This window comes from Amphiura filiformis, chromosome 17 (genome assembly GCF_039555335.1).
Source record: "Amphiura filiformis chromosome 17, Afil_fr2py, whole genome shotgun sequence".
NCBI lineage: Eukaryota > Metazoa > Echinodermata > Ophiuroidea > Amphilepidida > Amphiuridae > Amphiura > Amphiura filiformis.
The window spans coordinates 4201154-4229041 of record NC_092644.1 but is presented as its reverse complement, the minus strand read 5'-3'; the positions used below and the strand labels follow the sequence as shown (position 1 = coordinate 4229041).

The 27888-nt window shown below is 38.1% G+C and overlaps 1 protein-coding gene across 1 annotated transcript; it reads left to right on the top strand.

The window, feature by feature from the left end:
• The first annotated feature begins 13679 nt into the window (after positions 1–13679).
• On the top strand, positions 13680–26564 carry LOC140136819 (galactosylgalactosylxylosylprotein 3-beta-glucuronosyltransferase 1-like). Its single transcript, XM_072158416.1, has 4 exons — positions 13680–13991; positions 20261–20724; positions 21710–22003; positions 22638–26564. The coding sequence occupies exons 1-4, from the start codon at positions 13802–13804 to the stop codon at positions 22713–22715; spliced, it is 1026 nt and encodes a 341-aa protein (XP_072014517.1). The 5' UTR covers positions 13680–13801; the 3' UTR covers positions 22716–26564.
• The last annotated feature ends 1324 nt before the right edge of the window (positions 26565–27888 follow it).

The following is a 27888-nucleotide window of genomic DNA, read 5'->3' as shown; positions in this document are numbered from 1 at the left end:
TTGTCTGAAATTGGATATTTTTAGCAGGAAATTAGCAAGAATTATGGCCAAAATTCATTTCTATTAAGACCAAATTAGTAATAAAAAGCTAATTTTTCTCGTGGAGCCCTCAATTTCTTTGAAAATGTAATAACCCAGTTTACCATTTTGCCTCTTGGGCCACTGTATTGCCAAATTTAAACTTATTTCCTTATTTTTCTTTGATATATTTGAAAGTGTACATTTCTTTGAAAGTACACTTTCTTTTCGATGGGGGTGCGTCGCACCACCCGCACCTACCCCCATTTTTGTTTGGTGGATTTGGGCCCCAGCCCCATACAGGCTTGCCCCCCCCCGCCCCCCGCACATGGAAAAAATCCCAGCTACGCCACTGGTTCACATTGCTCCCAGGCCCGTAATGGCTCTCGGCGGTACTGCCTACATCACATAATGACAAAGGCCTACTTGGAAATGAAACAAATTTTAAACATTGCTGTTCCTAATAATCTACATAAATTTTTAACACATTCGTACGGAGCCTCATGGGTGACATGTAACAAATTTTTTTTTTAAAATTATCCCGAGATAATCATGTTATCCCAGGATAATCATGTTATCTCGGGATAATTATCCGGAGATAATCGGGTTATCCCGGGATAATCAGGTTATCCCTGGATAATTATCCCGAGATAATCATGTTATCCCAGGATAATCATGTTATCTCGGATAATTATCCAGGATAATCAGGTTATCCGGGATAATTATCCCGAGATAATCAGGTTATCCAGGATAATCAGATTATCCAGGATAATTATCCCGAGATAATCATGTTATCCCAGGATAATCATATCATCCCGGGATAATTATCCCGAGATAATCATGTTATCCAGGGATAACATGTTTATCTCGGGATAATTGTACATGTTCAATCTCTTAAACATGTACAATTATCACGGGATAACATGTTTATCTCGGGATAATTGTACATGTCACAATCTCTTTAACACAGCAATGTTACGCAAATAGCGTCCATTTTGTAATAGACGTCCGTACAGGATGTACGGCGATGGAGTGTACATCTGGGTAGGAGACTGTATAACCCCTTCGTACATATTGTGTACAATTGTATACATGAACTTCTATTGCCACTGGCTACGTGGTGCGCAACCATCCAGGAAATGACATTTCGGACGTAAACATTGCCGAAATTGAATGACAATTGGCACAAAATACAGCCTTTTATTTTCATCAGAAGTACAGTCGGATAAAACCAATAACATATTCATGAAAAGTGAAAACAAAATTATATATTTGGCTTGATTGGCTCAAATAACATGAATAAAGATAAAATCGACAGTTTTCCTCACACAAATCCGGGCACGAATCACGTCAAAAAATATTACAAAATTTAGCTCCAAATTTCGCGCGAAATTCCCCACCAAACTGGTCTATTGTGGTCTCAATTTTTGATTTTGAAACCTGGAAATTAAAAATAAGCTTTAATACGGGTTTTTTCACCCAGGCTTCAGCCTGTTGATATTACATTCAGTTTAGACCTTGTCCTTTGAACCCAAATTGGCTACTTTGAAACGAAATAGCCAAATGCATTTGCTTCGTCCTCATTAAAATTATTTTACAGGATAATGCAGAGTATCTAATGGATCTGCAGGCTACTAAAAAACTAACCTCACTCCCCATGACAAAATTCATAAAACTATATTCAGTAGTGCTTGACTTTACCCAGGGAATGGATGGAATATTAACCTCATTCAAGTCCCCATGACAATTATTCGTACAGCTGTTCTGTAGCCTATGAAGTTATTTTTTGACATATAGGGATGATGTTGCAATATGAAAGTTGACTGGTGAATGGCCATGGCCACTAATTCATGCACTTGGCTAGCTGGCTGGCTGGTCTGAGGTCACACTTCTTAAACATCTATGATTTGAATTGCATTGTTGTTCTCATCACAGACTGAATTAGAAGGAACCATTAAACTACTACTATTAAAGTCTGCTATTATAATCGGACTCTAAATTAATTGTAAAAAATCCTCCTGCTCCCATCATGCAAGTTATTCCACTTAGACTGTTTGATATAGGCCTACTTGTAGCAAAATAATTAAGCAGTGATTAAGCATTTGCCAGTGAAACATTCTCACTCACAAAAATCACAGATAGGCCTACACAACATGAGAATCTGTGCAATGTTTGACAGAGAAGGTCACTAAATCTGGCCGTCTCAAGTTCATAATTAGTTTTGATTGATCTTCATGTACCAAATCATTTACTTTAAATTGATATCCTAGCTGTGACCTCTGAGCCAAATGTTCTATATAGCATAGTAACACCACATGCATTCATATACATTTATATAGGCCTACAAACATATTGGCATAATGGGGATTGATGTTCTCTGACTGCAGTCAGAGGGCTACAAGTAGGCCTACCAGTATGGCTAGTAGGGTACCTGCAGGTAATATGGGACCATTAAGGACGTTTAGCTTATTTGCATAAAAACTAAAGAAGATATGCCCACAAGAGATTGTTATGATGAACAACCTGTCCTTTAAGATTAATAAAACAGGCAATGTTACCTTGTTTTTATGTTTGTTTGGACGCTATGACGTCAAAATGACGTCATCGTCAAGTGTCCCATATTACCTGCATGTGCAGGTAATATGGGACACTGTGTTATCTCTATGGTGAAAATCATAAAGTTCAGAAAATCACTCTTTTGTTCTAAAAACATTTTTGTTACATGATTTTGAATGTTAAATGCAAATTTCTACAAGAAAATTCAATTTTCTAAATAGTTTTGCTTTTCGCATTGACAATGCACACAATTTCCTATGTGTCCCATATTACATGCACCCATTCAGTTGAAAATCAGAGAAAATAATCATTTATAAAAGGAAAGTGCCACTTGTCAGTGGAATTTTACCTGCTGATAAGCTTAACCCATCACCTAAAGATCATAAAAAATGACAAATGCCCCCTCAGTACCAGAGTTTTTGGATACACAATCATAAAATGTGACGTCATTGATTTTATATCAGGCCAAAAAAACGACATAATTTTTTGGGCAATTTCACTCTTTTTGGCATTGATTTCCAAGAGTTTGATACACAGACTCCAAAACTGCATTTCTAGAAGCACAATTGATGTCTCTAAACACTTAACAAATCAACTTAAAGTGTTTACCTTCTCTAAGCAACTTTTTGTTAAAATGAAAACTGGTGTCCCATATTACCTGCTGTCCCATATTACCTGCACCTACCCTAGTAGCATACAGGTAGTTCATATACTTATTCAGCATTCAGCAATCATAGCTCAGTTGAGGAGTAGGCCTACTAGTTCTTTGGTTGAATCACCACCTTCTTGACTGATCAGAAGACCGGTGTTTTATATAGGCTTACTGCATACACTGCCTACCTCTTTGCAGCTATGTGGAGCCAAGGTGGGGCAGTCGGGGGGGTTGTGCAGTCATGTGACCTCCGTGCGGCCTGGGTATTCCCTTTTAAAGGGATTTTATTATTTCAACCATAACTTGAAACGCAGGACTGGACAATTGAATGTAAAGTTACGAAGCAAAATGGACTGCAGGGTCATTTCAGACCACAGCACCGAGTTTAACGCGAGAGTAGTCGAGCGAGCATACACATGATACATTGGCTTCGTACGGGGACCGACCCGGTAGTTGCCCCCGCGGGCTGCCGGCTGGAGTGCCGTTACACTTCTGACTTTTGCTTTTTACACTTTTGCATGAGGTTTCACCACATTTTTTACACCAAGACTTTAAAACTTGTCTAAATTATGGTTCTGAATTCCCTGCATTGATTCGAACACGATTTGAACAAGCACGCTTATTCACACACCCTTGTTCACACAAGTTTGATCACAGCCATAGTGTAATAGGCCTCATGATCTTAGGCCTAGCCTATAGGCTTAATATAAAATTGGGTTATTTTTTGGCATATTTGTAATACATAAATGGAATCAGCCACATTTATTGTGTTTGTAGGTCTTGTTGTAGGCCAACCAGAGCAATTTAAACGGTCAAAATAGCCAGTGGGATTTCTTTCACTTTACCCTTCCCCATTAGGCCTATATAGCAGATTAATAGGCCTATCACTATCTTCAGTAGAAAGCAGTTTAATATAGGCTATAGCTATCGTCTGTAGATAGCAGATCAATATAGGCATATATAGACCTAGCTATCTTCAATAGAGATAGCAGATCAATATAGGGTCTAACTATCGTCAGTATATAGGCCTAGCAGATCGACATAGGCCTAGCTATCTTCTGTAGATAGCAGATCAATATAGGGTCTAGCTATCTCCAGTAGATAGCAGATTAATAGGCATAGGCCTATAGCTATTTCAGTAGATAGCAGATTAATATAGCTATTTTCAGTAGGCCTAGATACCAGGTTAATATAGGCCTACAGCTATCTTCAGTAGATAGCATATCAATATAGCGATCTCCAGCAGATCAATATAACTATCTCCAGTAGATAGCAGATGAATATCAATATAGGCCTAGCTATTTTCAGTAGATAGCAGATCAATATAGGCATAGGTGACTAACTATCGTCAGTAGATAGCAGATCAATATAGCTATCTCCAGTACATAGCAGAAAAATCTTCAGTATTTTATAGCCTAGATAGTAGATCAATACCGGTAGGCTACCCCTATCACCAGTAGATAGCAGATCAATAGAGGCCGTCAGCCTTTCGTCATCTTGTGGGTACAAATGATCTGTGTGTTCATGCGTCGGACACTACGCGCAGGGCGCAGCTTGCCACGCAACTGTTATCGCGCCTCAACGCGGTGATTTTGCTGCTCACGCATGGAGATCGAACGACCATCACAGCGTGTACCCACAAGATGGCGGCATATGACGTCACGCTGACGGCCTCTATATAACCATCTCCAGTAGATAGCATATCAATGTAGGCCTATCTATCTTCCGTAGATAGCATATCAATATAGCTACCTTCAGATCAATATAGCTATCTTCAGTATCAGTGGATAGCAGATTAATAAAGCTATCTTCAGTAGATAGCAAGTTAATATAGCTATCTTCATTATATAGCAGATCAATATAGCTATCTGCAGTATCAGTAGCTCAATATAATTATCTTCAGTAGATAGCAGACCAAGTTATCTTCAGTAGACAGCAGACAATATAACTATCATAAGTAGATAGCAGGTTAATATATAGTTATCTTCAGTAGATAGTAGGTTAATATATAGATATCTTTAGTAGATAGCAGATTAATATAGCTATGTCCAGTAGATAACAGATCAATACAACTATCGTCAGTAGATAGCAGATCAATATAACTATCTCCAGTAGATAGCAGATCAATATAACTAGCTCCAGTAGATATAGATCAATATCGCTATCTTCAGATCAATATATCTATCTTCAGTATCAGTAGATAGCAGATTAATATAGCTATCTTCAGTAGATAGCAAATCAATAGGCTATATACTTATATCCAGTAGTTAGCAGATCAATATAACTATCTCCAGTAGATAGCAGATCAAAAAGGCTATCTTAAAAGTAGACCGAAGAGCAATATAGGCCTAGCTATGATCCGTAGATAACATATCTTCAGATTAATATAAATTTCTTCAGTAGAAAGTAGATATAGCTATTTTCAGTAGATATCAGATAAATATAGCTATCTTCAGTTGATAGAAGGTTAATATATAGCTATCTTCAGTAGATAGCAGATCAATGTAGGCCTAGCTATCACCAGTAGATTGCAGATGAAAAAAGCTATCTTCAGTAGATAGCAGATCACTATAGCTATTTTTAGTAGATAGCAGATTAATATCGCTATTTTCAGCAGATAGCAGCTTCATATATAGCTATCTTCAGTAGATAGCAGATCAATATAGCTATCTCCAGTAGATAGCAGATCAATACAGCTATCCTGTATGTAGGTGGGATAAAAAGCCGACGATCAATTGAAAATTGTGACCTTTCGTATTGAAGATATGGATTTTTTTCCCAAAACACCAAACAAAAATAAGGTCTTTTGGGGAAAAAATCCATATCTTTCAGCACACCAAACAAAAATAAGGTCTTTTGGGGAAAAAATCCATATCTTCAATATAAAAGGTCAAAATTTTCAATTGACGGTCGGCTTTTCCTCCTGCTACATACACTTTAAGAATATATCATTAGATTTATGTAATTTACTTCGAGGACTGTTATATATCAAAAATTTGAAAAATATCAAATTTTCATAATTTGTCATAAAATTTAATTATTTTGTAATTTTCAAAATGAAAATTATTTGATATCAGAAAGACATGCTTCGTATTCAGAATGCAATTCGATAGTTCTGAGGTGTTCTCATGTCCCACAAAAATACTGTCGAAACGCAATAAACGCTCATTTTAGATCCCTTAATCTTTACATAAATTTTTACCATCAATTGAGCGTTAATTTTGACTAAATTCAGAAAATATTTTGGCGTATATAAAATTAAAATTAAATTCTCTGCCTCCTAAACCACATAAATTTTCACGATTGGGTATCATGAATCGTTATATATGATGTGCAGTTAATATTCATATATTCTTTTATACATAGGATGCTTCAGTTTTAACACAAAAATATTTCATTGAAAACGCTCCCACTCGGCGATTTCAAAAAGGTAACCACGCTTCCCTAGACACGCTTCCCTAGAATGTGCAATAAATTAGCATTAAAATTTAATGCAGTGCCAAAGCACCCTTAATCATACCGCCCAGGCCTATATCATACCGCCAAACAAACAAGGACTTTGCTAGAGGGCGCAACATGATTCAACAACGACAGATTCGGAAAAAAGAACCTTTTTTATAATTCGGAATAGAGATCACGGTGACTCATTTCGGAATGAAGAACCTGTTTTAGATTTCGGAATGGAGAACCCTAAATTCATATTCGGAAAAGAGAACCTCTTTTCATATTCGGAGTAGAGAACACGGTGACTTATTTCGGAATAAAGAACCTTCTTTCGTTTTCGGAATAGAGAACCCATTTTTGCATATTCGGAATAGAGAACCTTTTTTCATATTCGGAATGGAGAACCTTTTCTGTTTTCGGAATAGAGAACCTTCGTAATAGAGAACCTTTTTAATTTTCGGAATAGTGAACCTTCGAAATAGCGAACCTTCGGAATACCGAACCTTCGGAGTAGCAAAGTTCGCCCCTGTGTAGCAGGGCATATATATTCTCCTTATGCTCTTTAGTCTTCTCCTTATATATGCCTGTGTAGCAGGGCATATATATTCTCCTTATGCTCTTTAGTCTTCTCCTTCTTCTTCTTCTCCTTCTTCTTCTCCTTCTCACGCTTCATATTAACAGGGCTAGCTCCAAAACTACAAGGGCCCTGGGGCTCATACTTGGCACACTTAATGGCCCCACCCCAAAGATGTGCCTTTTAGGGTCAAGGTCATGTCAAGGTCATCTAAGTATATATTGTTGGATTGTCATCATATTTGGTGGATGTGATCACAATCGAATGCCGAAAAGGGTCAAGGTCATGTCAAGGTCATCGGAGTATAGTTTGTTGGATTATCATCAAACTTGGTGGATGAGATCACCATCGAGTGCCAATTATGGTCAAGGTCATGTCAAGGTCATCAGAGCAAATATTGTTGGATTGTCATCAAACTTGGTTCATGAGATCACCATCGAGTGCCGAAAATGGTCAAGGTCATATCAAGGTCATCCGAGTATAGATTGTTGCATTGGCATCAAACTTGGTGCATGGGATCACCACCGAATGCCAAAAATGGTCAAGGTCATGTCAAGGTCATCAGAGTAAAGATTATTGGATTCCCACCAAACTTGGTGCATGGGATCATAATCGAATGCCAAAAATGGTCAAGGTCATGTCAAGGTCATTGGGGGTTAGGGTGGGAATCACAGGCAGGCATATATATTCGTGTTTGCTCAAACACAACAGTGCCATCTAGTTCTTCTTCTTCTTCTTCTTCTCCTTCTTCTTCTCCTTCTCACGTTTCATATTAACAGGGCTAGCTCCAAAACGAAGAGGGCCCCAGAGCTCATACTTGGTACACTTAATGGCCCCACCCCAAAAATGTTCCTTGTAGAGGTCAAGGTCATGTCAAGGTCGTCTAAGTATATATTGTTGGATTGTCATCATATTTGGTGGATGTGATCACAATCGAATGCCGAAAAGGGTCAAGGTCATGTCAAGGTCATTCGAGTATAGTTTGTTGGATTATCATCGACCTTGGTGGGTGAGATCACCATCGAGTGCCAATTATGGTCAAGGTCATGTCAAGGTCATCAGAGCAAATATTGTTGGATTGTCATCAAACTTGGTTCATGAGATCACCATCGAGTGCCGAAAATGGTCAAGGTCATATCAAGGTCATCCGAGTATAGATTATTGGATTGGCACCAAACTTGGTGCATGGGATCACCATCGAATGCCGAAAATGGTCAAGGTCATGTCAAGGTCATCAGAGTAAAGATTATTGGATTGTCACCAAACTTGGTGCATGGGATCATAATCGAATGCCAAAAATGGTCAAGGTCATGTCAAGGTCATCAGAGTAAAGATTGTAAGATTGTAACCAAACTTGGTGAATGAGATCGCCGTCGAGCGCCAATATTGGTCAAGGTCATGTCAAGGTCATTTGAGTATAGATTGTTGGATTGTCACCAAACTTGGTGCATGGGATCACCATCGAATGCCAAAAATGGATATGGTCATGTCAAGGTCATCAGAGTAAAGATTGTTAGATTGTAACCAAACTTGGTGGATGATATCACCATCGAGTGCCAATAATGGTCAAGGTCATGTCAAGGTCATTGGGGGTTAGGGTGGGAATCACAGGCATATATATTCGTGTTTGCTCAAACACAACAGTGCCATCTAGTCTTCTCCTTCTTATATATGCCTGTGTAGCAGGGCATATATATTCTCCTTATGCTCTTTAGTCTTCTCCTTCTTCTTCTTCTTCTTCTTCTCCTTCTTCTTCTCCTTCTCACGTTTCATATTAACAGGGCTAGCTCCAAAACTACAAGGGCCCCAGGGCTCATACTTGGTACACTTAATGGCCCCACCCCAAAAATGTGCCTTTTAGAGGTCAAGGTCATGTCAAGGTCGTCTAAGTATATATTGTTGGATTGTCATCATATTTGGTGGATGTGATCACAATCGAATGCCGAAAAGGGTCAAGGTCATGTCAAGGTCATCCGAGTATAGTTTGTTGGATTATCATCAAACTTGGTGCATGAGATCACCATCGAGTGCCAATTATGGTCAAGGTCATGTCAAGGTCATCCAAGTATAAGATTGTTGGATTGTCATCAAACTTGGTTGATGAGATCACCATCGAGTGCCGAAAATGGTCAAGGTCATATCAAGGTCATCCGAGTATAGATTATTGGATTGCCACCAAACTTGGTGCATGGGATCACCATCGAATGCCAAAATGGAAAAGGTCATGTCAAGGTCATCAGAGTGAAGATTATTGGATTGCCACCAAACTTGGTGCATGGGATCGTCATCGAATGCCAAAAATGGTCAAGGTCAAGTCAAGGTCATCAGAGTAAAGATTATTAGATTGTAACCAAACTTGGTGAATGAGATCACCATCGAGCACCAATATTGGTTAAGGTCATATCAAGGTCATCCGAGTATAGATAGTTGGATTGTCACCAAGTTTGGTCCATGGGATCACTATCGAGTGCCAATAATGGTCAAGGTCATGTCAAGGTCATTGGTGGTTAGGTGGGAATCACAGGCATATATATTCGTGTTTGCTCAAACACAACAGTGCCATCTAGTTCTTCTCCTTCTTCTTCTTCTCCTTCTCACACTTCATAATGACAGGGCTATCTCCAAAACTACAAGGGCCCTGGGGCTCATACTTGGCACACTTAATGGCCCCACCCCAAAGATGTGCCTTTTAGGGTCAAGGTCGTGTCAAGGTCATCTAAGTATATATTGTTGGATTGTCATCATATTTGGTGGATGTGATCACAATCGAATGCCGAAAAGGGTCAAGGTCATGTCAAGGTCATCCGAGTATAGTTTGTTGGATTATCATCAAACTTGGTGGATGAGATCACAATCGAGTGCCGAAAATGGTCAAGGTCATATCAAGGTCATCCGAGTATAGATTATTGGATTGGCACCAAACTTGGTGCATGGGATCACCATCGAATGCCAAATATGGTCAATGTCATGTCAAGGTAATCAGAGTAAAGATTATTGGATTCCCACCAAACTTGGTGCATGGGATCATAATCGAATGCCAAAATTGTCAAGGTCATGTCAAGGTCATCAGAGTAAATATTGTTAGATTGTAACCAAACTTGGTGAATGAGACCACCGTCGACCACCAATATTGGTCAAGGTCATGTCAAGGTCATCCGAGTATATATTGTTGGATTGTCACTAAACTTGGTGGATGATATCACCATCGAGTGCCAATAATGGTCAACGTCATGTCAAGGTCATTGGGGGTTAGGGTGGGAATCACAGGCATATATATTCGTGTTTGCTCAAACACAACAGTGCCATCTAGTTTTAGTTTCTCATAGACAAGATGAGAATATTTTATCAATTAACCGTTAGTATCAGCAAAGCCAGATACAAAGCAATCCTACCCTTCTTTTACCCAAATCTCATTATCATTACCAACATGCATCATGGTGAGAATATTTTATCAATAAGTAAATTTGCTTTTAGAATCGTTAGTATCAGCAGCAAAGCCAATGCAAAATGTGATTAAGCCTAAATGAGGCATATTTGCATGCAATTCTTAATGAGATTTTACTAATTATTTCTTTTGTAAAATTCCAAAGCAAATTAACCATATGCTTATACCATATATAGGTATAATTTAATCATAATCGTGCATATAGTATAACCATGTATTATTTGCTTGATAACATAGCAAATCAAAGGTATCCTTAAAATATTTTCGATAGTTTATAATTACATATGTGTTGCTTTTATGCAGAATCAAACATCACCAAAGGCAATTCTGATGAAAAGAGCACAAAATGTATACTTTTAACAAGAGAAATGTTGCCAAATGGAAATCAGTATCACAGCACTTCTATAGTTGAATGATTTTAATTATGTATATATTTTCAAATTTAATTATTTTAATAAGAAAAAACATTGGCATGATCGACGGGAATTATATAAATATACACGACGGGCGTACCTGGTGAAAAAAGTTTGTGTAACCTTTTAAAATTACGTTCAGAGAGCACGTTATACTGTTATACATCGTTTATTTACATCAAAATATTACTACCGCATATTATATACAATATTCAGAATATTGGGATTGTAAAAGAAAGATAATTTGCACCACTAGCGAATAAAAATAGAAACAAAATCCTTTAAAAAGGAATAGGGCGAGCAAATGAGGAACTGTCAAGATAAATATGTATCCCCAAGCGGTTTACACTGTCCCTGGGTATGTAGGCTGCATTCTAGAATATCATAGGGTTAGGACGGGACGATCGACCTTGCATTGTTGACCTGCGGGGCTTTCTACATTGGACCCAACCAGGGGTGTAGCAAGTCCATGGGCCCGAGCACAAAAGCAAAAATTAATTAAGGGCTGATAATGGAGAGCAGGGACTGATTTACGATTGGGCCAGATGGGCTCGGGTCCAGGCCTCAAATTGCCCTATAAATCTTTCTTTTAACCCCAATAACAGCATGCTTTTTGGTCAAAATGGGGCAAAATTGTAAAATTTTCCATGCTTCGAGCGCAATCAAATAACAAAATTCATGTTGATCTGTGAATAATATAGTCTGAAATTAAAATTTTTCACGTGATTTGCGCGCAAATTATGTCCTGGTAACATCGGAACAAAATATGTTAGTTTCCATCTATATTATACGTAAACCAAAACTTGGCCACTGACTTAAGTGCACATGCCTTCCTCGGCACGTGAGATCGGGCCTCCAAATTTTGGCCTGGCCCATGGCACCCATAAGCATGATAAGGTAAATCTCGTCCTGGTTAAAAGGACCCGTACTTCTCATTGTTCATGGGTCCCTGATGCTCTTGCTATACACCCCTAGGCCTAACTACCGTATAACTCACCTAATGAGCTTGCCGGCCATGCGGCCCCGGGGATGCGGCCTTGCGAGGAGGAACATTCAAGTATTTTAAACTGGTTAATTATGTAAGCCAATATTACTCACGGAACTGAGCTTTCGCCATCTTGGCTGATGGCTTGATCACAGATGAACTGGTCCACTGCTTTTCCCGCGAAACTTGGTTGCTATATAGACGCATCCTCGTTACCCGGAAGTGATGTTGATTTAAGCAGTGGGTCATATACATGATCTAGAAAGTACGCACCCTCGTCGCGGTTGAGCGAGTTCTTCCCTTTTTCTGATTTGGATGGCCTCCTGACTCTTCTTGAGAAGGCGTTTGAGTCTCTATCCAGTAGTTTGGCCCCCTCCCAGTCGATGACGTGATTTTCTTGTGCTACGTGGTCGGTTATTGCGGACTTGTGCTGTTCGGTGGTAGAGAGCTTTCTGCTTGCTCTGGTGAAATTTTTGGTGGCGATCTTTTCAGGTGGCGATCTTTTTAACTCGCTCAACCGCGACGAGGGTGCGTACTTTCTAGATCATGTATATGACCCACTGCTTAAATCAACATCACTTCCGGGTAACGAGGATGCGTCTATAGCAACCAAGTTTCGCGGGAAAAGCAGTGGACCAGTTCATCTGTGATCAAGCCATCAGCCAAGATGGCGAAAGCTCAGTTCCGTGAGTAATATTTATTGGATTTGGCTAACATAATTAACCAGTTTATGATCTCAACAATCCTACCAAATGAATCTCTTTGCTGATTCAAGTATTTTATTTCGAGTTTTTACTGTAGTGTTTACCCTCATTCTTCAAGTCCTGCCCTCTCTATATGGCTAGTTTACAGTTTAACCTTGATCGCTATAGACGAATCCACCGAGCCAAGTGATGGTAAGAATTTAGTCGGCCATGACTGGGTCCCGGGCGCACCAAATCCCGTACCAAACTGGTGTTGTGAGTTGTGACTGCCCAATTGCGTGGATTAAAACCGCTTATAATCGATGTTATCTTGCATTGTGTTGTAAACTTTCATCATTATATTGTCTACGTGTAACACGGGTGATGAAATACAGTTTAAAATCCCCGCCAAAGACGCATCGTTTCATATTTTAGGTGGGATATACCCGACGGGGACCTAGCTATGGCTGCCATTGAGGTGTAGGAATGCGTGAAATTGGATTAGCCTATACAATAAAACTAACAGTTCAAATGCTGTGTTTTTGGCCGATATCTCAGCGATCCTTGCCTATTGATGCTTTTGACTAATAAATGTAACAGTATATTCATACCGCGGTGTCAAATCACAAAGAAATACACTTCCCTGCAACAGAGGGCGCTATCACCCAAGAATGAAGCATACTTTACACATTGCACTGTTCTCTATGGCATTTTAAGCGTTTTGTTTAAAAGATGACCCGTAAATATATGTTTACAAACAAAAATCTGCTTTCGAAGTGCGAAAATTGCTTGCCAAAAATGCTCGCACCGTCTTTTTTTTACCTTCCCACCAGCGCTTATAACAGCCTCTGATGCTGCGCATCCCCGTCTAAAACAACTCTTAGTTTTCAATCACTGGTCAGACCGTGACTGTGGTATGTGGTTGCCTTCCGGTTGCACATCTGTACATTTACAGATGTGGGAGTAACTTTTGATGTGAATACAATTCCTGTCGTCTCTACCCGCGAAACACTTCCAAGTATACAGTCATCATGGTATATCACTACCGTTTTAAACTATTCTTCATTATCTGCATCCTTTTATCTACTCTCTATGTTGTCCTTCATACAATTAGCCTCAACTTGAGCTCTTTTCATATTCGCAGTCGGCTTGAAACAGGAACAACCGGAGTTACTGGACTCATGAGTCATTTTCTGTCATCAGTGGAGAAAACGAATTATAGTAAGTTATTGTTACTTTGAAACTGTAACTCATGGGCGTAGCCAGCTTTCTAGATCAGTGGGGATAAAGATTTCGGGGGCAAAGACATAAAAAAAATGCTGGTTGCATCATATAAACACGGTATTATCGGTGGGATGCATACATATACTTCAATAGTTTGAACCTTAAACTTCAATTTTAAATGGATCGGGACATTGAGAGATAACAGTCAGTGGAGAGGTATCGACTCCGTTACGAGTATAGCATATCCCGGGCACCTTTGTTCCATAACCATTACATACTGCAGTTACTGTCCGTTTTCCTATACACAATACACAGTGCTCTCACCATTGACGTGTGACCTCAACAAATGATGTATGTTGGGAGAATGGACACTTGCCTAGTTAACATCACTGTGTGAAAAATAACCAGCCAATATTTTATTTATTCTCCAAAACTTCTAGCAAATATATTTCTCTAACATGACCTAAAATTACAGCTAGGTTAGATGTTCAGAAATGGTCGTACTTTTGTAAAATATGAGTGAGGGCAAGGCATAGCTAGCCAACTCCCCGTGTTAATTGAATGGAGATTTGACCGAAAATATTGGTATCGGACCGCTCACTTCTGAAGGATGCCACAAAAAACGGTAAAAGCTACATTTAAATTATTCTAAATAGGTTCTAGAAAATAAAGTTTTGTAACATGTCCTAAATTTTTAGCTAATTTAGATGTTTGGAGAGGGTCGTACTTTTGTGTTTTAGGAAGGATATGTAAACGACAGATAACATCAAAAATATGAAGAAATTATTTCCAAACTGTGTTAAGTCAACAATCATTATGTTGCTCATTTTGAAGAATGCTGGTTAACAAAAAGCACGTCTTTGTGTCATTTCGTGAACAATGGTACACATACCATTGTTTCCTTTCGTTTCCTTTATAATCGGTTACCCAACTGAAGCTGTAATACCAGCTTTATTGCGATGTCGCACATTGAAAACAGACACTTGTACACAACCAGAGAAGATCTGATTTAATCAGTTGAGCTGCTTCAATGAGTGTTATCTTGGTTTAATAGCTTTTAATGGGGTTTAAGTCCTGCAAAGGTCGAGATGAATTCTACTGTAGACATGACTGCATCATGAAGGTAAAGGACATTATTTGTTTTTGCTATAGCCCCCGAATGAAATGTATTTAATTATAATTATTTGTACTCACTCAGGTAGCATTGTGTGTGAATTTTACATCCGAACTAAGTGCTATTCTCTTTTATGGGCATTTTAGTGTCTAAAATGGCCCAAAATGAGGGTTTTTCAATATTGCCGTCAATTTCTAATCGACATCCCCATAGACTTTACGTGTAAAATAAAAAGGCTCATAACAAATTAATAGCACCTACTTCGGATGTAAAATCACACAAAATGCTTTTTGAGTGATTACAAAGATAATTCAATACTTTTCATGCGGGGGCTATGTGGAATTTTTTTAATGTATTCCTTGTACATTGGAAACAAAGGTGCGGTAGCATGTCCTTCAAAGGTGGTTTGCTCGGAAACGTCGTATTTTGTCATTCACGTACGCCATTATAATAGCTTATAATAATGACTAAACCAACCGTCTGATGATGATGATGAGCAGCTGTGACTCAGGAGTCACGTACAAAACCCGAGAAAAATAAGATAGAGAAGCGACACTTTGTACAAACTGCCTATACCATGCTATACCGCAGTTGAAGACAGGTAATTCGCAAGCGCCGTCGCCGGCCAAGTCTTACTACGATCGTGATTTTTGTGGTAAACTGGCTTCTTGCCCCTTTTCTTTTACTTTGCCTTCCGGATTTTATCTTTCATTTTTGTCAAAGGGGCACTTTCCTCTTACAGTTTTTGTTTTGTCGGGGGGGGGGCACTCTGCCCCTGCCACCCCAGCTGGCTACGCTACTGCTGTAACTGCTAATTTGTTTTTATTAATGTGTGGGAACAATATTATTGATATGATGTGGTATGTGATTTGTTGTTTTTGTTGTCTTGGACGATGGTTGATTTTGTTTTCCCACTTTTCTGTCTTTGTTTTGTTGTAGTTGTCTTTATAATTCGTCGGGGGTCAGCACATAGTGGCGTAGAGTGATTTTCCAAATGTTCCGTTTCACATAGTGGCGTATAGGTTTAGAGCTACCTATTATCCTATAATAGTTATTCCTTGTTAATTATTAAAGATACAGTTCAATAGTTTGAACCTTAAACTTCAATTTTAAATGGATCGGGACATTGAGAGATTACAGCGGAGAGGTATCGACTCCGTTACGAGTATAGCATATCCCGGGCACCGTTGTTCCATATTACCATTAAGGTATAGGACATTTTTGTTTTTGCTATAGCCCCCGAATGAAATGTATTTAATTATATTTGTACTCACTCAGGTAGCATTGTGTGTGAATTTTACATCCGAACTAAGTGCTATTCTTTTTTATGGGCTTTTTAGTGTCTAAAATGGCCCAAAATGAGGGTTTTTCAATATTGCCGTCCATTTCTAATCAACATCCCCATAGGCGTTACATGTAAAATAAAAAGGCTCATAAAAAATTAATAGCACGGTACTTAGGATGTAAAATTCACACAAAATGCTTTTTGAGTGATTACAAAGATAATTAAATACTTTTCATGCTGGGGGCTATGTGGGAATTTTTTAATGTATTTAACAATAAAATGTCCATTTTGTCATTTACGTACGCCATTATAATAATGACTAAACCAGCCGTCTGATGATGATGATGAGCAGCTGTGACTCAGGAGTCACGTACAAAACCCGAGAAAAATACCCGGGGAAAAATAAGATAGAGAAGCGACACTTTGTACAAACTGCCTATACCATGCACAGTGTCGACGTCCTGTACGATAAATATAAATTTAATACTCCGTTGGTGAGCGACGGGCGAGTGGTATTTCACCGAACGCAATAAAAGGAATTCTATCTGATTGGCTAGCAATCGATCGCTTAGGTCGCTTAGTAGTCAACTACAAACTCAAAAGTGAGCAACGTATTCAATTCGATTGAAATCGATATTCTATTATTGCCGTAGATAAAGAGAGTGATAGTGTGTCAATAATGTACATTGTATTGCAGCTGGATTTTACATGCATTCCTTTATATTATTATTTTCTCAAAGAGTTGAATATGATCACAATTTTACCCAGGATTTCAAATTTTTACCCGCAAATTGCAGTTAAACATATCCACAGCAAAATACCGGTCCTCACTAATTAGTGTATTTAATTTCCAGTTAGTGTATTTAAGATAAAACCTGACAACAAATAAAATTTTCTTGCAATAGAAATATCATATGGGATACTGATATGGTAGGCCGCAACCGCCACAACATGGAGCTGCTACGCGTAGCTGACTTTTTGCTCCGTGGAGCCAAATTGACCAATCATGATCATGTTAGAGTTTTTCATTACTCGGAGGTAAAACTGACCAATTAAGTACGACTTACTCATTACGTGAAGCGAATTTATTCATTAAGAATTTGCCAGACGAGCGTCACGTAGTTGCAAGATATCCTCGGTTACGAAAGTTATGATTCAAAAAGTAGTTTATGAAAAGTACGAACTGACTTATTATTAAGATGGACATGCACTCATAAGAAACTCATACAGTATTGTACATAACTATATAGCTAGGCAGAGTGGTGGTAAACTATGCGATCTGCAGTGTATCGCCGGGAGCTAATTTGTATAACTTGCGCGGTGTCCCTGCGGAATTCGACTTTCAGCAAACTGCAAACCAGTTCGGATTTACTTTATATACTAGTAGTAGTAGGCCATACATACTGTAGTTACTGTCCGTTTTCCTATACACAATACTCAGTGCGCTCACCATTGACGCGTGACCTCTACAAATAGTGTATGTTAGAAGTATAGGCCATTGCCTAGTTGACGTCACTGTGTAAAAAATAACCGGCCAATATTTAAAGTATTCTCTGAAATTCTAGAAAATATAGTTTTGTAACATGTCCTAAATTTTTAGCTAATTTAGGTGTTTGGAAATATTGGTACTTTAGTGTTTTAGGAAGGATATGTAAACGACAGATAACACCAAAAAATATGAAGAAATTATTTCTAAACCGTGTTAAGTCATTAAGCTTCTCATTTTCAAGAACGCTGGTTAACAATAAGCAGACTATTGTCTCATTTCGTAAACAAAAGCCCACAGTATTGTTACCTTGCGTTCGCTTTATAATCGTTCACCCAACTGAAACTATAATACCAGCTCATTGCTCATTGCACAGGTAAAACAGACACAAGTGCAGTGTGTATTTAACCAGAGAAGATCTGATGTAACATAGTCGAGCTGTTTTCATTGAGTGTTATCTTGGTTTAATAGCTTTTAATGGGGTTTAAGTCCTTCAAAGGTCGTGGTGAATTCTACTGTAGACATGACTGCATCATGATTATTTTAAAGTCAACAACATTCAACAATATGATCACCGTGATAGTATGACAGTATCAGTACCGTGGGTGTCAGTGATCCTGGCCTGACACAGTAGACAAACAAACAAACAAACACGCCACACACATGACACATGCATGCAAGGTAACATTGACTATACACTAATCAAACAATGGTAGGCCTATTGATCCTGTACAACTGGTCGTGGTTTATTTACAATCGATTCATTTAAAATCCCCATAGTAAACATTAATTTTGGCAAGAGTTTTTCTCTCTGGAACGAGGATGCATCCACCCGGGGCATCCACTGGCTCCGCGCAATGAAAAGATCTACCATGATTGGTCAATTTAGCTCCGCGAAGCGAAAAGTAAGCTACGCGTAGCAGCTCCACGTTGTGGCGGTTACGGCCAGCCATATACTGATCATGCGAAAATCGTAAAAACATAGAATAGAAACAGTGTGGCAGGCTCTCAAAATCTCAAATTGTATGCTTAGCCTAAGTCGCTCGGCCTATCTCGAATAAAATCACCATGCGTAGCTATTGAAAAACGTGAGGATTCATCGTACTATCACGGCAATTTTTAACACGAAGATATAGGGACGATGACGGTGTGCCATGCTATACCTCAGTTGAAGACAGGCAATTCGCAAGCGTCGTCGCCGGCCAAGTCTTACTACGGTCGTGTAATGACATTTTTTGTACCGCTCACAAAACAAAGAGTATAAGTCCGCCCACCGCTGGCAATGACGTAATCTTAACGAAGCCTCTAACGAAGTCCACGGTTAATGATTTACTAATTTAATACCATGTTTACGTATAAATCTCAGAGCATTTTATGACCACTCGAAAACAGAAAACATATTCCAATAAAACATTCTCGGTTTGTCATGTTTGCCCGGCATGTTTGCAATGGTTTAAACCCATCCTAGATCTGGTTTTAATCGTAGCAGTTCTGTAATGAAATACACACTTTGGTCGATTCTACGTTCTCAAAACTATGATTATATATACGGAAATCACAATTGTACATGTACTACTGTCTGCTGTACTCCTGCCTTCCAACAAGCGCCGGAGTGTCGCGGTCCTGACAAAACTGACGTACAAATCTTAGATATGTATATCCACTCCTCGAGTTGGAAAATATGTGGTAGCATTGCAGCTGTGTTAGTTGGGTGTTATCCCCTCTTTTCAAAATGGCCGCCAAATTGCCTCTTTTAAAGTAGCCATCTTAGCTCCCAGAACAGTTACAATAGTACATGTGGTGTCTATGACCAGGTTTGAGTGGTCAAATAACTAAATTTTGCCTTCATTTAACACGTTGAAACCTTCCTTCATATTAAAAATCCACGATGGTAGCCAAACTACCATAAAGTTTTTAACGATGGCTACCAAACTACTACAAAGTGATTTAGTTCCTAAGGCAGTTAAGAAAGAGTAACTTTGCTTTCTATGACAAAGTTTAAGGGACCAAAGATTTCATTAATTTTGTCTTTACCTGAAAAATCGTCGGCCGCATCACATACTGACATATTCGACATTTTTTACATTTTCAGAAAATTGTTACATTAGTTTGTTATATTCTACTCTATATATTCACTAAATGTCATGCCTCAAAGTGGCTTAATTAGTAAGATATTAATTAATTTTATTATGTCGTATTTGCAAAAAAAAATTGAAATATCTGTATCACATAACTACGTATTTGCCGATCACCTATACAGGGTGTAACAATAAACTTTATACAATTGCATTTTGACTTCTCAGGAAAAAAAACTAAAAGAGCTATGGCACAAATGTTATTAACCATGTTAACATTTGCTTTAATTTTATCTTTCTGTACAGGTTTACATCATTGGAATAATTTAGTTTTCGATCCCAGGGCACAACCTAAAAAGGTTGCAATATCCCCAACCAATGCCAGACCGGTGCCAAAAACTGAGCCTAAAATCTTTGCAATAACCCCAACCTACGCCAGAGCGGTGCAAAAAGCTGAGCTTACACGACTGTTAAACACTTTCTTACACATAACCAATTTCCACTGGATCTTAGTAGAAGACTCGGCTAACAAAACAAATTTAGTTAGCAATTTTCTGGAGGGAAGTGGACTTAACTATTCGCATTTGAATGTTGAAACGTCTTTGAAATACAAAGCTGGTAAGAATGAATCTGCCACATCGAAACCAAGAGGGGTTGAACAAAGAAACATTGGCATAGATTGGTTATTAGAGAATACAAATGCAGATGAGCACGGAGTGGTTTATTTTGCTGATGATGATAACACATATAGTCTTAGACTGTTTGAAGAGGTGAGTTGGCATAAATATGGATGAACTACTGGAATGCGAAATAAGGTGGCTTTATCGGCTACGGTGTGATGCTCGGAACTCCTTGAAAATGATATAGGATGTGTGTATTGATGAGAAAACCTTACTTGCCAAGTTTTAATTTTTTTTCCAAAAAAGCGTTTTTGATTTATGCAACTTTTTGTCATCTCAAAATCCCATTGAATTACTACAGGGAAGGGCTTTTGGCACTTTGCCAATTTCTCAAAATAGCCACATTTTTGAAAACAAAGATTTTATTAAAAACTGATTTTTCTCTCCTTTATAGCAGTTATATACAAAAGTTTTAAGTTTCATGTTGCTGCCAATATATCACAGAATAATACAAACTAAGTTTATTTTCTAACTTAGTGTTACTATAAGTATATATTTAAAAGGAATGTTGGTACTTTTTTATGATTTTTTGATTTTTTTCTAGAAACACTAAATTACCTAAATTCTAGGATTTTTTTAGCCAACAGGGAATGGTGCTATGGTTACCAAACTTTCAGGGATGGTAAATCATATTAATATCTAAATTATCTCGTCAGCTTTTTTCCAATTAAGTGTTTCTATTTTAAGCTACAGTGTTTCTAACATTCCCTAAATTGAAAAATGGTAAAAAGTAAACACTTTATCAAAAATTGTTACAATTCTTATAAGACTCTTAAAATAGGCGGGTAAAATACTTTTCTTTGTTATGTTAAAGATTTAAATGAATAGACCTGATTGATCTGACACAAGAGCTATTTTTCTGCAAGGGTGTTGTATCCGCAATTCATGTCCTATTCCACGTTGAAGTAGTGATAAGTGGGTGACAGGTCTGTATTTCGGAATCCAAACACGGATGCTATCATTTACAGCTGCACTGACCCAGTAATAATTTTCCTGATTTGTGGGCAAAATTAAATTATATTGCCCACCCAGTAAATTATCCCAATTTACCTCCCTAGTTTTCTTTGTTCTTCAGATGCGACATACGAAGAACGTGTCAGTGTGGCCAGTGGGATTATCCGGTGGTAGGAGATTTGAGACACCCATTGTCAACGCTGAAGATCATGTAACAGGTTGGAATGCTTGGTATTCGAAAGGCAGAAAATTTGCAACCGATATGGCTGGCTTTGCGGTCAACCTGAAACTTTTTCACAAAAAGGCAGATGTACGCTTCAACATAACGGCACCGTTAGGATATCTAGAAACAAGGTTATTAGAGAAGCTTGTGGCACTAGAAGATTTGGAACCAAAAGCAGAAAGATGTACTAAGGTATAATGAAAGACAAAGATAAAAAGACTAGTTTGCGTCTGACGTCATCTGTCAATCAAAGCGAGCACAGTTTGTTTTCAAGTGTCGAGATGATATGAGTTGCTGAAGACGGCGGTAAAACCGGGCGCCTTATTGTTAATTTTGCACCTTCAACAAACATACAAACCATCTCAAAAGTTAAGTCTTTATACTAGGAAACTTTCTTTCGCGAAGGCACCATGTCAACAATGCCTAGAAAACTTGCTTTTTGCCTTGTAAAATTTTTCGCCATTCACTGCTATTCCTTTTCTCCGATCAGCACGAGATAAATCGACCTTCCTTTTACGCGCTAATTAACCAATCAAGGATCGTAGAGAATTTGATTGACAGTGACGTCAGACGCAAACTAGTCTTTTTATCTTTGTCTTCATTTATAGATTATATTTATCTATTTAATCCGACAGTTGTTGCTGGTATTTGCTGTTGCTAATAACTACATAACTGTAGCAATAATTGTATTTTTTGAGATTATGAAAACACATCGTTCAAAATCTTGCTACAATAATACTATAAATTATTGCAATATAAATAAAATATGCACCTAACGTGACTAGTGTTTTGTGAGTTTTTCTCTCTTTTTTTTGCTTCGTCACAGATATATGTTTGGCACACTAAAACTCAACAACCAAAATGGCCGGAGGTAAATTCAAACGATTCGTATATGGAAGTATGAAGCGAACAGAAAAAAAGAAAGATATGTGTGAAAATGCAAAGTGTATTTATTTATTTATCTATTGGTTATTCTTCATTGGTATATTCTTCATCACAAATATTATATATACAAATCCTCCAAATGAGTGGGCTTTTGACGAATGAGACGAAGGTAGACATCCTTCACAAAAACATTATTGGAATTGTAAGACTAATTTTGTGGAGGACGCCTGCCTTTTGGCTCTTTCGTAAAAACAACAACAACATAACAAGAAGATTCCTAAAAAAGAGTCCTATTATCCGTGCGTGAATTGAACGCCGTGGAGCGATGTATTGCCTCTGCTTTGATAAATACGTCACTCCTTGTTGACGTAACCAGGCTCGTCTCGTGATGTTTTGTGTAGGCTTTTGGATTATGATAACGAGTTTACTGTTGTCGTAATGAACGCGTGTATCAAATTCAATTATGCTGTAATGGGACTCGGGTGAGGTTAATTATTATCAATACATGTACATACATATGTTATTTTGATCAGTTTGTCTGATGATGCAAATTCACAATAAATCTCTTAAACCTATTTCTGTTTCATCTGGATCACTTCGTGATAGTCATTCCCTTTCCCATTCATTAGTCCTCCCTTTTGGACTCTAAACCCTAAACTCTAAACCCGGTACCTTGCTCTGCTTTTTCCTTTAGCTACTTCCCCAATTTAGCGTCATAATACGTGGTGGAAGAATCCTTTCGGTCAATATTTTTGTGTCGCACACATTACACACACAAGGTTATTTTGAGTTGCATTGTGGCATTTATTTCTTCATCGCAAGGATGGACTACATGAGGGTCAACAAGGAGACCGTGTACTGCACGTAAAACATGTTTTGTCTAATTTATAGTTTATGGCAAACTAGAATTTATATTTATTTTGTTTATGTATTGCAAAAATATTGTTGTATTGTGCATCAAGCAGACATTTAGGCCTATTCAATTTCAGTCATTGATCCTTATTTTAATGTTGGGTGCATTGCCCTATAAAGTCCTTTTGTGTTTGGTGAAGTATAAAGATTTATTCTTTGTCAGTTCTTGTCAGCTTGATCTCATTATGCATAATCTCATTATGCAAAATCCATTGACCTCATAATGGCGTATACATGCTCACTCACACAGAGAGAGGTCAATTACCAGGCTATTGTCAGTAGCCTTAGTCGGATGCCCCTCGGCTCATTATGCGTCTCAAAGGTCGGAACAAAATGGCTATGCGTGGCTGTGAATTCAACCTACCATGGCGATTTCTGCCATGAAGATATCGGGGCGATGACACTGTGTGGTATGCAACCTACCATCACTATTCAACGTTCAAACGTGTAATTCAATGCGTTTGTTGTGAGTATTATATTATAAACAATGTTATAGCGTATGTGATCCGATGATTCTTCGGCCCAAGCGTGGATTGACACATAAGTTAGACATCTCCAAAACAAAAAGGAAACTGCGTGGAGGCGTGCTAAAAAAATCAAATCTCTCTAGCCACTGGGCCAATTTTCGGAAGTTACGTAATCGTTTGAAAAATTTGCTCTCTATCAAGTTTAATGAGTATATTGATAGTCTTGGTGAAAGTGTTGTTGATAACACCAAGAGATTCTGGTCATTTTTTTAGATCAAAAACAAAATCCAAATCTCTTCCAAAGTTATCAGCTGGGATAACATCACAGCTACAACAGCCAGAGAAAAAGCTTATCTTTTTAACAACTATTTTTACTTCCAACTTCCAACACACAGTTGCCAAAGATACATGGGTTTCAACATCCTTCACTGGGTAATATTCAGATCAACGAATGTGATGTCCTCAAGATCTTGTGTTTCCATAGCTATTGGCCCTGATGGGATATCTCCCAGGGTCTTGTAAGAATGCGCTCATGAAATTGTTTTCCCTTTGTGTCACATTTTTAACTTATCTTTGAGTTCTGGTATTATTCCTGGTAACCTGGTTAAAAGCCAATGTTGTTCCTGCTTTTAAAAAAATCTGACAGGCAACGTCCTGAAAATTATAGACCTGTGTCATTATTGTGTACAGGGTATCCCAGAAAACCAGAAAAAATTACCGAGTGAATAAAATTGAACGTAAGTCGAGAAATAGACATCAGAATCAAAAAATTAAAAATGTAGCGTATAGCCTATTTTGTTGTGCATCACATACACATTTGATTCGGTTGACTGGTTTTGAAGAAATGAACGATTGCATAATGCGTGCATCAATGCAGTTCATTCCAAGTTTGATCAACAGGCGCTTTTTTCATACTCGTTCACCGCTTCCTAAAGTTTGTGTATCTCATTAAATTTAGTCCACATTATCTATTAAAATCCGACGGTGTTATGTCATTCATGCTTTCACTGAAGATGAATAACAGTTTGTCCGAGAAAAGTGATTGGAAGCTCTCCAACTCAAATTCTTTAGGCTGTGCAAGTATACTTTACAAAGAACATTTGAGCCAAGAATAACAATGATCAAGTGCTTACAGCTTTACGTGTGATTTTTGATACCACGCAACATTAATGTTGAAGTTTTAAAAGATTTAAACTTTGCAATACAATTTCTTGGAAATATTCCGAAAACAGTAATGTGTGTGAGAAATTTTTAAGCCAGCTGGAATTTTTTATGTAGTATTGTTCATGCAACATTTATATCAACATTAACGAAAAAAGATATTTACAAATACTGAGCATCATTTCACATGCAAGCTTTCATTTTCAATATCGTGGAGGTTTTCAAATTTTAACAAAACCTAATTAAAGGTTTTACAATAAACAGGCTGTTATAAAGAACGAAAAGGATTTCAAATATGAAGCCCATTGACAGTTTAACCACTCGTGCGCATTAATGATCTTTCTTCCAAACTTGGAATGAAGTGAATTGAGTGGCCCAGTATAAAAACGGCGTATGGCACATTTTGAAAAATAGAGGGCGCTTTTGAAAAATGTCAAAGGTCACCAAAGGTCATCCATACAAACATAACACATCATGAATGTAACTCGGGAATGTTGTCAATTTAATCTTTTAAGCATCAAATTTCTTATGTATTTTATTGAACATTCGTACATTTACAGTGCCGATTTCTCCCAATGACGAAAAATGTGCCATACGCCGTTTTTATACTGGGCCACTCAATTGACACATGCGTTATGTAATCACTCATTTCTACGCGATCAGTCAACCGATTCCAGAAAAATTGACGTATAAGGTGCAGAATACGATGGGCTACACTCTGATGTTTAGATTTTTGGATTTTGATGTCTATTTTTCGACTTACGTCCAAATTCATTTGCCCGGTAATTTTTTCTGGGACACCCTGTATATGTGGAAAAGTGATGGAGAGAGCTATTTTTGTTTTGTTCCCCGCAGTTAAAGACCAATTATACCATCTGCAACACGGTTTTATCAAGGGTCGCTCCACTGTGACACAGCTTTTATCCGTTTTTCATGAAGTCAGTTCTACTCTGGACAAAGCTGGGCAAGTTGATATGATCTATCTTGATTTCTCGAAAGCTTTTGACAGTGTTTGTCATAGCTTGTTGCTTCACAAATTGCAATCTTTTGGCTTTCATTCTGACCTCCTCAATTGGTTTCGCGCTTATTTAACAGGGAGGAGGTTAATTCCAACTAGCTTCCTGTTGTTTCTTTTGCTTTTTCTTTTATACATTAACGACATGCCCAGTGTTGCCCAGAATTCTTCTTTAGCTTTGTTTGCAGATGACTCTAAATGTTATAAAAACATCTCTGATGTCTCTGATTATCACATGCTCCAAAGTGGTATTGCATTGATGCATTATTTAAATTGGAGCAAAACTTTGGATCTTCATATTCATCCCTCTAAATGCCAGATCATGTCAATCACCAGACGTAGGAATGTAATTCGTCATGATTTAAGAAATAAAGGGTAATGCATGATCCTTTACACGAAAATAATGTGTCCGAGGCAGTAAAAACGTAAATAATTATTCAGAGGATGATTTAAGCACTTCCCAGCAAGTCTTGCGGTTAGCACAGCTGTGTGAGTGAACACACACCACTGCCCGCCCACTGCATACACACGTGCATGGTTAAATTTGAATTTGGACAGATATATTTACAATAAAAACACCTTCTAAAGGTTGGTCGATTTCACATTTTATGTTATCTACAGAAGGTGTGGATTATCCTTCATGCATACATCACTTTAGATCTGAAATCGACCAACTAATAATGACACACGGGCAATTCTAAAACAACATCTTTTGCACAGAGTTCAATGGGATTTGAAAAGTAAAGTGGCAGTTGAAACTCTAGTGATAACACTTTTACAGTGCATGATGGGGCTTCCTTAAATCATCCTCTGATAATTATTTAAACGTTTTTACTGCCGAGGACACATTATTTGCGTGTAAAGGATAATGCTGCACCCTTTATTTCTATTTTCTATTACCCCACGACCCATTATTCAAAATCGCGCACTGTGATTTGTTGAAACGCGTCACGTGACAGACCATTAATTAGCGATAAAGTGTCAAGGGCAACGAACTTTATGTTCTTCTATCATCACAGCGCACAGCAGAGCGCACAGCACTCTGCCTGCTTATGTAGGGGAGAATGGAATGTCAGGGGTGTGTTATTGTATGTGCATACCTGCTTATAGGGGAGAATGGAATGTTAGGTTGTGTTATTGGAATGTGCATACGCTTTGGCTACTCGTATGCGCTCCACCTTGAGGTAAACAACTTGAAATATTTGGGCAAATAATTTGATATTTTCTCTTTAAATCACACTATTTTGTGGTAATATTATAAAATGAATGGTGCCGTTCTAGACCGTGTTAGTTCCATCAAAGATCTTGGTCTTGATATTTCCTCATCTTTCACTTGGGATGATCACATTAATAGGGTTGTTAAAAAATGTAACAAAAAACTTGGTATGATTAAACACACCATTGGCTTCAATACCCCTCGTAATGTATCCAGGACTTTGTACTCAGCCTTGGTTCCTACTCCTAGTGATTTGGAATATTACAGTCCCCTCTGGAGTGGTACCTCAAAGCGCAACATCCAGAAAGTTGAGGGGTCCAGAGAAGGGCAACTAAATTCATTTTAGATTATCCCGAGGCTGAGTACAAAGAAAGGTTAACCGAGCTAACTCGTATTCCATTAAGTTTTAGAAGAGAATATG

Coding starts and splice junctions, on each gene's coding strand:
- LOC140136819 (XM_072158416.1), top strand. CDS start 13,802: ATGGTATATCACTACCGTTTTAAACTATTCTTCATTATCTGCATCCTT. Junction 13,992..20,260: donor AGTGGAGAAAACGAATTATA/GTAAGTTATTGT, acceptor CTTTCTGTACAG/GTTTACATCATTGGAATAAT. Junction 20,725..21,709: donor GTCTTAGACTGTTTGAAGAG/GTGAGTTGGCAT, acceptor TTTGTTCTTCAG/ATGCGACATACGAAGAACGT.